General features: G+C 43.9%; 1 protein-coding gene across 2 annotated transcripts in view; it reads right to left on the minus strand.

The window, feature by feature from the left end:
* Positions 1 to 12,779, minus strand: part of PRKCQ (protein kinase C theta) — a 71,134-nt gene that overhangs the window by 12,922 nt on the left and 45,433 nt on the right. For both annotated transcript variants that reach the window (XM_068400492.1, XM_068400491.1), the window contains exons 15-16: positions 4,144 to 4,235; positions 1,529 to 1,591 (exon numbers count right to left, since the gene is read on the minus strand). In XM_068400492.1, coding sequence (XP_068256593.1) covers positions 1,529 to 1,591; positions 4,144 to 4,235 — 155 coding nt within the window. The remainder of the gene's footprint in view (positions 1 to 1,528; positions 1,592 to 4,143; positions 4,236 to 12,779) is intronic.

Below are 12,779 nucleotides of genomic sequence, written 5' to 3' on the forward strand. Positions count from 1 at the left end.
GAAACATGTCCCAAGCCCTTACACACCATTGGTGTAACAATTCCAAATAAAAATGTGAATTATAAACAAAATGTCAGCATTAACAGTCCTGCCACAAATTCACAATGTCCTGCAGATATTTTTAATCAACTTTTCTTAGAAGTCTGTGTAAAAATAACAGACATGGCTAAGTGATTTGGGCACTTCAGAAAATGTTTCCCTGCAGTCACCCAGAACAATAATTAGAGCCAGAAACATGCTGAGACACCAGAGATCATCTTAGCTTAATGCCATTGATATTGATCTCATGTTTACACAATCACCATCATTTGTCAATAAAGACTATAAATGGCTCCCACATGAGTACTAATAATGAATAATAAAGTGAGTTTATATGAATCAAAGCTTGCGTTTTAATAGGAGAGTGGATTGTAAACAAGCTATTCACTTTTAGCATTTGTTCTAATGTTCACATTACATGACAAACATTGAAATAAGCTCATTTTGGTTTCAGCAAACATTGTTGCTTTAGTGAGCTTTCTCATTTGTTTGTGACAAGCTATTTGCTTCCTCCTTTTACAGAAGGCTGCAATGTAGTAACTAACTTTTGCCACGAAGATGAGATGGACTAGAGCTCCCCAGAAATTCGTCTCCTCCTTTCCGCCATGGGAAGCAGACTGTGGCCTGATTTCTGCAGCCCTTCTTGCTCCCATCTTGCCTCTGTCCTTTTATATAGGTCTGAAGCACAACACTTGTGCATTAGATCAAAGCATCCGTGCATGACTTTGAACCTCCTAGGGAAGTCAAGCAGAGGCTGGAATGGGCAATTTTGTAGTAGAGGACTTCTCCTCCTAGAGATTTGATAGACTGATGCATTGTGGACTAAGTTCTTCGTGAGAGGACTCTTCTGTCTGAGTGCAGTGTCCCACCTAGTCCCCATCAGCTCCCTGTAGAGCACGCTGGTAGAAATGGACACTTCTCATACACTAACACACGTTTGATGAACCTAAAAAAGCCCACTCCTCTCTGCGTACTACAAGAAAAGCTTGGGCAGCTAGCTCAGATTCATGATGGTAGGTGAGATTAATCCCATCTCCCCATGGAACTGTGCACAGCAGACCTGTTAATAACCCAAAAATTAAGGTATACCACTGTCTCCTTGCTGTTATTACTCGAGCTGAGCTTGTCCCCACTGTCCCAGGGTAATCAGCACATCAGATACACCAAATTTCTCATGGCTAGCTTGACCTTATATACCTTCATACATGGAAAGCGTGAACTGGTTGCATATGCTGGGTCCTATATGAATGACTCAGTGTAAATGCATCAAAGGGCTTGTTTTAATGTTAACTGAAATAGGACTAGATTCTCTAAAAGTGCCTTTTCTACACTATATCTTCAAAATAAAACAGCCAGACTCTGTAAAAAGGAAATCTGCACAGAAATGCAATACCAGTAGGTACAGCTAGGCAACAGTCTGTGTTCCCATTAGCACTTGCAGGGAAAGCAGAGAAGGTTTAACATATTAGACACTAAAGAGTAAAATTACCTGTATATTATGCCCTTGGAATGGAGGAACTGGAGCCCACATATGATTTCAGCAGCATAAAACCTGAGTGACAGAAGGTACAAGTTAGAATGGATGCTTCCCAACAGGCGCTTTCAACTAGACCCAAAAAGATGGAAACTTTGTCTCCACAGGAACCAAAATTTCATTAAGTTCCCAGAAGGCTCGGAGTGTCTCCAGAAGACTTGGGGTAACTGGGTTTTACAGGTAACTGAAGGATGATGTGAGATTCCCAAAAGCATGCCACATGTCTAGAAGCCCAACTCCACCTGAAACCACTTTGCAAAATGGCAGGGATTCGGAGTCACCTTTAGGGATTTGGAAGCCACACTGTACGGCTAGCTGCATTTTTTTAATACGTAACTGACTCTGAGGACATGTCCTTCAGTGACCAAGGATGTCTCCAGATCAGCCGTGGAGCAAAAAAACACCACCCAGCTTCTACTGCCTACCCTGCCTCACCTCAAGATATGGTTCCTGTCGCAAAGAAGGCAGACCAAGTGGTATCTATGCCTCTCCCTTATTTACATATATAAAGTAAATCAATGATTTACAGTGATGCACCAGAGTACAAACTGCAAATTCTAGTTAATGCCTCAGATCTTGAAAGAGCAGCTATAATTATTGAGCAAGGGTTGTCAAGCATTGGAACAGGCTGCCCAGGGAAGTGGTGGAGTCACCATCCCTGGAGGGATTTAAATGTCAAGTAGATGTGGTGCTGAGGGACATGGTTTAGTGGTGGAATTGGCAGTGCTGGGTTAACGGTTGGACTCAATGATCTTAAAGGTCCTTTCCAACCAAAATGATTCTGTGATTCTGTGATTCTAATTTGCCATGTTCAGTAGCTGCTGCACAAACAGTGGAGCGGTCCCAGCAAGGGGGCAGGCAGGTGGGCATCTGGGTTTGGGGGCCACAGACAGTCTCCTTGACAGACCTCTTCACTGCTCGGATTTATGACTTGCTTTTGAAATTTTACCCAAGATGTGGACTAGTTAGCAGCTTGGTGGCCTTTCTCAGGAGTCTTTTCGAATTGGAGACCTTTGTTCCTAACACAGTTCTGCCTAAAGGACAATACCACATCCTGCTGCGAAGAGGCAGCACAAGGCTGAAGCACAATTGCACAATGAAAGTGCTCTTCCAGAAGGCAATGTAACCGCAGGATCGTATGCCCCTCCAGTGTTGTACAGCTCTGCTCCCTCAGTCTTCAATGCATTGGCCCTTAATTCTGAACATTCAAATGCTTTTGAAAAAATCATCAAATTAAACACTGATTTAAATGAGGGTTTGTTTTTTTAAAAAAATTATTAAATAAAAATTAATTCCTATAGTGGTTTCAATATTGACTTTTAAATTATCTTTTTCTCGCAGAAGGATTAAAAGCACCTTTCATTTATTCTAATTCTTATATTTACTTTAATCAAAGTGAAATAAATTTTTAACTCCCTGTTGGTGTATAAATTTTTTATTTAAATTTACCTTTTGCACTTTTGATAGGTTTTATGTCTTCCACACCCCCCCACCCTTAAACCTTAAAGGGAAAAAGGGAAAAATCCCATTACTTCTAACAAACAACAGCTTCACCTCTGATCACTGGTCTGGGAACCTCAGCTTAAGCAGGTCCTGCAGCTTGACTACAGGTCACCCAGTGTTGTAAACAAGACATTTGGTTCCACGGATGGCTGATAATGCATCTGTGGGATTCCTTTGACGGTGGTAAATCTAGGGTGGAAGTTGGGTCCACAATGTCATTATTGGGGCCTCCAATTATGGGCTGTGCAAGAACTCAATGAGTACAACAAAGAGCAACCCCAGGGCTGCTGTAATTCACAGCAGACTTGCTTTAAAATGACTCTCATCCATGGGCCATGCTTGGGGCTGTTTATAGACAGGGGAGGCACTTCCAGAGGTAAGGTCTCAGCTGGATTGAACGGTCCCTCTGGAGCCCCTCTCTGTCTGAGGGACTGCAGTCATGGGAAGGGGACTTATCCAGCAAGCAGGGCAGCCTAAGGGACAGCTTCTATCTACCTCAACTCTCGTCTCTGAACAAATGTTTGTGGGACTATCCTGAGGTTAGTGCAAAATAGGGGAGCCAGGTCACAGGCTAGAAGGAGGTCGCTGATTTGCAGGCTAAAGGATAAGCCTGCAGGCAGATGCAACGCTGACGAGGGTGTAGCAGCATCTGTAACACTTCCAGACAGAAATAGCTTCCCTGGTTGACCAAGAATGCAAAGCAAGGTCACGTCTGACTGAAATCAGCTGTGTGGATGGGCTCTAAAAAGCTTTCTGTGGGAGGGGAAAGAGGACAGGAAGAGGAAGTGACTTGCTCCAAGTCCGTCATTGAGTGGTGACGACCCGCATGTCTGTTTTGTTCAGTTTGGAGGGAGCTGGGATAGCGACTGATTCTGCTTCCAGCACAAGCATTATCCCCACTTTGCAGCTGGGTGAGGTGCAGAGAGGTCAAATGATTTGCCCAAGGTTTCCTCTACAGGACAGTAGCAGAGCTGAGAATAAACTCAAAATCCCTGGTGTCTGCAGCTGCTGCCCTGCTTCTACCATGTGTGTGACCTGCAAGCCAAAAGGTAATAATAACACCTTACGTTGCTCTGGGAAGGTCGAACTTATGACAACTCTGGATATGGAACATGAGGTCTCCTCCATTGAGGTATTCCATCACAAAAAACAGGTTTTCCTAGAGAACGAGACAAGATGACAATAAGGGGTGGGGAAGGGCAAGATAAAAGTAAAAAAAATCCCACCCAGAAAGCACTTGAAAAGAGGAAGGAAAAGATTACAGCGAGGGTTTTGGAAAGAAAGCAGTTTCTTTTTCAGATTCCTCATTTCTCCTCTTTGTTCTCTAAGCCCACACTCACCCTCTCTGCTCTGATTTGTATAAACAGCATTAGCAAACATTGCAAATCTGCTTAATAACCAGCTGGTGCCATTGATTTTTACCAGCAGACCTCATGGCTCACTAGAAGGGGATGAGTCACTCTACCGTGCCTGTATGACAGAAGGACAGATGGACAAGCTTCCTGGGGTACTAGCGGAAGAGGCAGAAGTAAACCCCAGGTCTCCTCTGGTTCCCAGCCCAGTGCATTACCCATCCAGTGGAGTGATCTCAAGCTGGTGTTCCCTGCATTCCTGTACATCTTTTGTGGAGGCACATGGGTCTGACTTTTTCCAGTTATCAGAGACACTGGCCAGATGCAGCAATCTGTTTTAAGCACATGTTTGATTTTAAGCTTGAAAGCTGCTCTGTTAAACAAGGCAAGATGTAACTGGCTAGTGGGAAGATTCATGAATTAATCATGAATCCAGAGAAGGGCAATGAAGCTGGTGAAGGGTCTGGAGCACATGTGTGATGAGGAGCAGCTGAGGGAACTGGGGCTGTTTAGCCTGGAGAAAAGGAGGTTCAGGGGAGACCTTATCGCTGTCTACAACTACCTGAAAGGAGGGTGTAGCGAGGTGGGGGGTCAGTCTCTTCTCCCAAGTAACAAATTGACAGGATGAGAGGAAACGGCCTCAAGTTGTGCCACGGGAGGTTTAGATTGGATACCAGGAACAATTTCTTCACAGAAAGCATTGTCAAGCACTGGAACAGGCTGCCCCAGGTAGTGGTGGAGTCACCATCCCTGGAGGGATTTAAAAGCTGTGTAGGTGTGGTGCTGAGGGACATGGGTTAGTGGTGGGCTTGGCAGTGCTGGGTTAATGGCTGGACTTGATGATCTTAAAGGTCCTTTCCAACCAAGGTGATTCTATGATTCTATATTTCTGGATATCTACTGAGTGCCTGTATGTCAGAGGAGCCTAGAAAAAGATCCAGTCCTTGTCCCCAGTGGCATCCAACTGTCAGCTGTTCAACCAGGGCAGTGGAAAACTCTCCTCCTGGTACATAGGAAGGACAGGGGGAATCTCTGCATTGAATAAAGTGCAGAACCAATCACCAAGGTTTCTTTCCAATACTTGATGTACACCACACTGATCTCGCTGCTTCATGAGCCATAACTTCACCACCAGGCTCCCACAGAAGCTGAAGGCTGATTCAGACCAATCCCTTCCACATTGAATTGCACCTACGGAGTAGGAGGAGTGCTTTTTTCTAGAAGAATATCTGTGCAATAAGTTATGCTCCCAGTTTAAACTTCTGTTTTGGGAATCTCAGCTTTTGTGCATAAATGCATGAATAAAATGAAATAGCTGCAGGTTTTTTTTTCTCAAAAGCCTCTCTCTGTTCTGTACACATCTGAAGTTAGTCACCTCTATGCTATGTTAAAGTTTATGAATATCTTCCCTTTGTTGTGTATTGCCCATTACAATTTTTTTGGGGGGGAAACAGAGTTCTTTTCACTTACATTTTTAACAGCTAAAGGAAGATTTTTATCCGTAAGATTTGATGTAAGCATCTCTGGCAGCAAGCCAAGAGCTGGCTATTTAAAAAGCCAAGTGTTTGCTCCTTTCAAATAACATCTGTCTGCTCTAATTTGTGTAATTTCTTTAGCCAGATTCTTTTAATTACAGTACTCTTATTTAAATGGATGTCTGGCTGGAAACCCCACCTGTCATCCGACAAGCACAGGGCCAGATCTGGCCTTCCAGGGAACAAATACAGATTTTGCCGATAAACCAAATGGGTGCAGGTTTTCTGTTTGAAGGTCTTGCATCCGTAGAGGTCTGTGCATATAAGTCAGTTTAAGTGAGTAAGAAGGCCACGTGGAGATGGGTAATTTAGTATAGAAATGCATAAATCTTGGAAGCAACGTGAGCTCAGGAGCCTGTTCAGGAAAACATTTGAACAGATGCTCTCTGCGAAGGTACACGGGGAGGTGATGAGGTTTAGCCAACAACAGACCAGAAGCCACATGTATCACACTGGGACACAAGAAACCTCATGGGTCTTCAAAAGGGCCAGATTCAGCTGCAGTGGCCTGGGAAGGAGAAAACCCCTGGGTTTCCTTGGAAAGTCCACTGAGTTTGGCTACACCTTATCACACATCTTTAGGCGTAACTTGAAGTCAATGTGGTCATGCTCTGCTTGCTGATAGATTTGAGCAATCACCTGATGCACCTATTTAATTGAACTGGGGGCTCTAACTGGAAACAGGGGACTTTGGCAGCATCCTTCTGCCACCTGAGGAAAGAAAAAGTGGACAACCTTTCACATTAATTGGCATCCAAAGATCATTATATAAACTCTGTTGCTCAACTGTCTAAAGCTATGAAGCTGAAGACTACAGACTCAACTTAGGCATGATTAGTCCTGAAGTTCATGGTCTACCAGGTGCTATAGAGTGGCACATAAACACTACTGAAAAGAAAGACAGCATCACTTTGACTTTTCTGCTCTGAGACATGGAAGTTCCCCTTGCTTCTTACAAAGGTCAGTTGTCTGGAACGGCCCATGGAGAAAAATGGCTTGAAATCAGCCCAAAGTACGTCATTATGAGTAGCAAAATATAATCAAGCAGTGCAAGCTGCAACAAATCATTGGAGACAGCTTCCTAAGCCTGAGATCTACAGAGCCGTAGAACATGTTAAAAATGGGAAGTGGCAAAACCCATGCTTGAAACCACCGAAAATTCAACAGTGTGCTAGAGGTTAAAGGGTCAGAACAGCGTAGATGACGTGTTTGCAGATAGGCTCCAACCTACACTTCCTCTTCTCCTGGGAAAGTTATCTGACGGCTCCTGTCTGCTACTGCCAGGCTCTGAAGTCTGTCAGCACCTGAAGCAGGTGAGAGTGGGTTAAGCGGGTATTTCTCAAGACACAGCAGCTGGGATGGCATAGCTTTATCATGCCCTTATCCCCTGTGAAGGTCCTAGCTCAGGGATGCTAAGCAAACAAACAGGAATGGTGTTCCTCAGTGCTGAGACCTACACAGCTCTGAAGGAGGCTTGGGAAGAGCCCCTCACCTTCACCCTACCTGTCTGCCTTGCAGACAGATAACAGACAACTTGCTGACTGCCCATGACAGCATCCTTGGGCAGCAAACGCTCAAGCCAAACTTCTGGTCACAGCTCCAGACTCGCACAACAGAACAGAACAAGTCTGGTCTTAAGGCAGAGTTTGGGGCCATCTTTTACAACCATAGAGCTGAAGGAGGACAGTAAAGGCATTTCCTGCACTCAGCGATGGACACTGCCACAGGATAGATGGCACTAGCTGTCTTAAGGACATCCATATGTCGGCCGTTCCCTAGTTCTAGATCATCTTCCAGGGGCCTTCTCCATTGTAACAGAGGGAACATGACAAACCCTTCTGCAGGAGGACAAAACGATGCTCCTATAGCAGACAGAACCATGCAACTTGATGTTGTACAACACACAGTCAGACACACATGGGTGTGCATCCTGCACACAAAATAACATGGTTCCCTAGTCGACTCAATCCTGCCAGGTGCTGAAAGACTTGATTACTGCAAGAACTGAATTTCTTCCTCCATCAGTCCCTCAGTGCCTGTGCTGAGCTGAGCTCCTCTCTGCAGAACCACCTACTCTCTCTGCCTCTCCAGGACATGGCAGGGATGGAGTTAAACCAACCTGTTCTGCACGCAACTGCTGTGAGAATGAATAGTCACTATCAGAGATGCTTTCAACTTTATAAACAATGAGAATAAAGCAGGCAGAATTTAAATTGATCTTTTGAAGGTACATCCTATAACAGGCTCTTAAAATCCTCAAACCAGCTGGAAGCCCTCCAGAGCACTTTTCTGCAGAGATTTTCAGATTTTGTTTTCTTTGCATTTGAAAGCACTTGCATACATACAAATACACAATTTAACACCATTTACTGAGGGGCAAAAATTCTTCTTCCCAGGGCTTCCAGGAGGATGAATATCAGAATAATTAATGCTGCATGACAGTACGGCTTAACCCTTATTTAGAACAGTTACCCTAGCAAATGGCTCCACGCGGAGAAGGCTCCTCAATGCATGTTAAGTGACCTAACCCCACTGCATGCCCATTGAATTAGGTTGGCCCTGGCCAAGAGAAAGGTTTGACACCACGCAATTCCTGCAGCTGATTCTTGTCTCACATTTTCACGCAGCCGAGCCCAGCCCAGTCTGGGTGCTCATCCACGCTTTGGATCTATTATATTTCATGGGACAGATGGAAGCCAAAGGCCTCTCAGCCCTTCTCCACCACATCACCCACTGAGTGTCGCAGTCCCATCACAGCATCCCATTCAGTGGGAAAGAAAGCAATGCACGTGCCCCTCACTGTGTCTACTCCCATGAAAACAGCTAACGTGGAGTCACTCCTTGGTAGTAGGTGACCGTAGGAGGTATTAACATTGCTATTTGCACCATCTGGGGATGAGCAAAGCCATTTTGTTACAGATTAAAGTAACCCCAGGTTTAATTTTGTTCTCTTGTTTAAATATTTTTTTTCACCTCTTGTGTAATATCAGTCTGTCTTCTGGAGATGGCAGCATTTCTTACAGCTGCCAGATAATCCAGTCAAGTCCTTCATCTCACAGTTTATTTTTTGTTCTAATCTTTGTACTGTCAGCATTTTTGACTGTATATTAAACTGCTCATTTGGGATGCTTAGCTTTGTAGTGCCCATCCACTTGGTACAAAGCATATGAATATATTTATACACATATATAAAAATACATATGTATACATAAAGGTGCAGACATGGCTGGCAATAGCTCCTTTCACTCGGGTTCTGAGATCCCAGGACCGTTCCTCACAGCTCAAAGCAGGCAGAGTACACTACTCACAGTGGTAAACTGAGGTACTATCAGCCTTGTCTTGCAAGAGAAAGTGGTTTTCCCTATCAGTATTGGGTGGGATCTTGGAAAGAAACTGATTTTCTCAAGGCTAGAAAAAAATTTCTGTGAAAATCTGGGGATAAAAAAAGATCGCCAGACAAAAAGCTAAACAAGAAGTAGTCAAATTTCTGAAATATGAATTTTTTATCAGCTGAAAAATAGGGGAAAAAAGTAATGTTTTTATTTTAAAAAGTCAACTTTTTTTCAGGACAAAAAGCAGCTACACTGCAGACTTTTAGAAATCTCAGGCAAAGCTGAATGCATTTTAGGCTGCTTTTCCTCAGAGCTGGACAACAGGAAGGCAATTAGAATACGTATGTTTAATATGTCGATCAGCTATGGCTTAAAAAAACTATGCTTGTGAGCTGGCCCCCTCCTTTCCTTCCCAACACACTCCACCTGTTTACACCACTTGGGCTGACACCACCTAGAAGTGTCTTGTAAAGACTTCATAGTTTTTGATGTTATAATTACAGCTGCTCACACCTTCTCTGGCAGAACCTTGCTGAAATCCCAAAGCTCTGCCGAGACGCTGCTATTTCTACTGAACCATGTTGAAATTTTGGCCAGGATTGAATGAGACCTTGCCAGTTTGCCTGCCTGCTGGTTGCAAGAGGTAAAATCCCCAAAGCCTCCTTAAACTTCCTACTTCTCCCCAGCTTTCCCAGCAGCTGGCTCAAATTTGGCCAACTAGCCTTGAATCAGATGTTTCCACCTGACTTATCCCCCACAAAATACTAGGAGGATGGAGACCTAGAAACCTTGAAGCTTTGAGATCGTGTGTCCCAAATTGTTTAGTCTGGAGAAAAAGAGGCTCAGGGGAGACATTATTGCTGTCTACAACTACCTGAAAGGAGGTTGTAGCGAGGTGGGGTTTGGTCTCTTCTCCCAAGTAACAAGTGATAGGAAAAGAGGAAACAGCCTCAAGTTGTGCCAGGGGAGGTTTAGATTGGATATCAGGAAAAATTTCTTCACTGAAAGGGTTATCAAGCATTGGAACAGGCTGCCCAGGGAAGTGGTGGAGTCACCATCCCTGGAGGGATTTAAAAGCCGTGTAGATGTGGTGCTGAGGGACATGGTTTAGTGGTGGGCTTGGCAGTGTTAGGTTTACAGTTGGACTTGATCTTAAAGGTCTTTTCCAACCAAAATGACTGTATGTTTCTATAAATGGCTGAACACCAAGGCATGGGATGGTTTGTGTAAGGGAAAAATCATTGTGTTGCCCTGTACTCTCTTCCTTACCCTTCCTTCCTGGTCAATGCCAAAGACTGGATGCTGGCCAGAAAGATATCTGGTCTGACCTCATAGGACACCTCATCCTGTGACCAAGATTTTTGTTACGCTTTTAGTTTAGTCCATGTGATATTTTGTTGTGCTTCAGTGGTTCAGCGGTGCTGGAAGTCAGGGCTTGCAACCTCACCTCCCTGCAGGATGACTTCTCCTTCAATGCATCAGCATCCTGCAGCATGCTATGCTCAGAGGATCCTGCGTTGCCTGGGGAGGGCATGTGGGCCTGATGCAGGGCTGCTCACAGGGTCCATGGCATAGCCAGGCAATGGAGCTGAACATTGAATGGGTGTGAAACACGCATGTGCCAACCCACACACTCTGATTCACGTCAAATAATTCAGCCCCGTCCCTCTAAGGGCAAGACAAAGATAGAAGAAAGTGGAAAGGGGGAAAATGGATGAGGGGGAATGGTTTTAAACTGAAAGAGGGGAGATTTAGATTAGATATTAGGAAGAAATTCTTTGCTGTGAGGGTGGTGAGACACTGGCCCAGGTTGCCCAGAGAAGCTGTGGCTGCCCCCTCCCTGGCAGTGTTCAAGGCCAGGTTGGATGGGGCTTGGAGCAACCTGGTCTAGTGGAAGGTGTCCCTGCCCGTGGCAGGGGGGCTGGAACTAGATCTTTAAAGGGATCTTTAAGGTCCCTTCCAACTCAAACCATTCTGTGATTCTACGAAATTGCCCTTGAAAAAATTTGCAGGAATTGCAATTTCCTCCAAGGAGATATTTTAATGAGAAATCTCCTGAAAATACTCATGGAAAACGCTTCAGAGCCTAAAAATTTTTAAATTAGGATCACACTCCTTATTTACAGTCCTTTTCTCATTCCTGCCAATGTAAGAGATTTTAAAGTCAGTATTAAGCACATTAGAACAACAGAGCATGTGAAAATGGCTCAACACCAGGAATCTGAAAAGATATAATACATTAGTATAGCAGAAAAGAAAGGTTTCTGTAATGTTTCCCTTTAAATTGCAATACAGATCACTTCTCTTCTGGGCTGAGATAGTCCTCTGTGTTGCTATTTTGTGCTACAAACCAAAATGCCTATGGACTTAATTTGCATTTAGGTAAAGGGTGTGAATAAAAACTTGGTCAATGAAGTAAAGAAACAGTTAGAAACAAAAGTGACTTTCAAAAAGGGAAAGCCTGTTTTTATCACAGATCAGTGAAATGCAAGAAGAAGAATAAAACATAGGCACTGGAATGCTAGTCACTGTTTTGGCATTACTAATTTTCAGATTTCACAGATTTATAAACATGTTTTTCCTCCTCTTTAACATAACAGCGTCCCTTTAATACAACAGAATAGCTGTCTGAGCTCGTTGTTAAAATTCACACCATATAATTATGTCAGCTGAATATCTGGATGCAAAGATTACTGCAGTAAAATAAAACAGTGAAGCTCAAAAACAGATCGGGGAAAAAAAACCATGCATTTGAATTTATTCTCACGTAGCAAAACATGACAAGTATTCTGAGTTTCAAAAGCACTGATCGTTCAGCCTCCGCAGGAATAAAAAGGAGCATTAGGTGCCTGGTGCCTACAAAAACCTGCCTGAAGGGCTGTCAAGCTTTATATATTTCAGCATCCACCGATTACCTGGGTTGAGGCCAGGAAGAAACTCATCCCAGAGGTCAGAGAACTGTCAACAGATTATATGACTATTTTTTTCCTTCTGGAGACATGGTGACTACTGAGGTTCTTGTTTCAGTGTAGGAACATTCCTGTTTTTACTGTCCTCAGTACCTGAAGCAGTTCAGAAACGTCACGAGTCAAAGCAAAGGCTTTGAGCAACCTGGTCTAGTGGAAGTTGTCCCTGCCCGTGGCAGTGGGGTTGGAACTAGATGATCTTTAAGGTCCTTCCAACCCAAACCATTCTGTGATTCTATGATTCTATGATTAGAGATTCAGAATGGCATTGACACATGCATTTCTGTTTGAAACTACTCATCTATCCAGCGAAAGTTAAAAAAAAAATTCAATTTTTCAATTGAAAAGTCAACTTTTCAATATTAAAGTCCAGAGAGGGACTACACAGCAGTGCCCTGGCTTCTAAAATGATTGCTCTAAAAGATATTACGACTGAACCATGCTGTCCTTTGAGCAGTGAAAGACCGTCCACAGCTCGTCACAGCTCTCCTGCTCTGAATGGATGCCACCTGTTGAGC

Source organism: Nyctibius grandis, chromosome 5, assembly GCF_013368605.1.
Source record: "Nyctibius grandis isolate bNycGra1 chromosome 5, bNycGra1.pri, whole genome shotgun sequence".
In the NCBI taxonomy this organism is placed as follows: domain Eukaryota; kingdom Metazoa; phylum Chordata; class Aves; order Nyctibiiformes; family Nyctibiidae; genus Nyctibius; species Nyctibius grandis.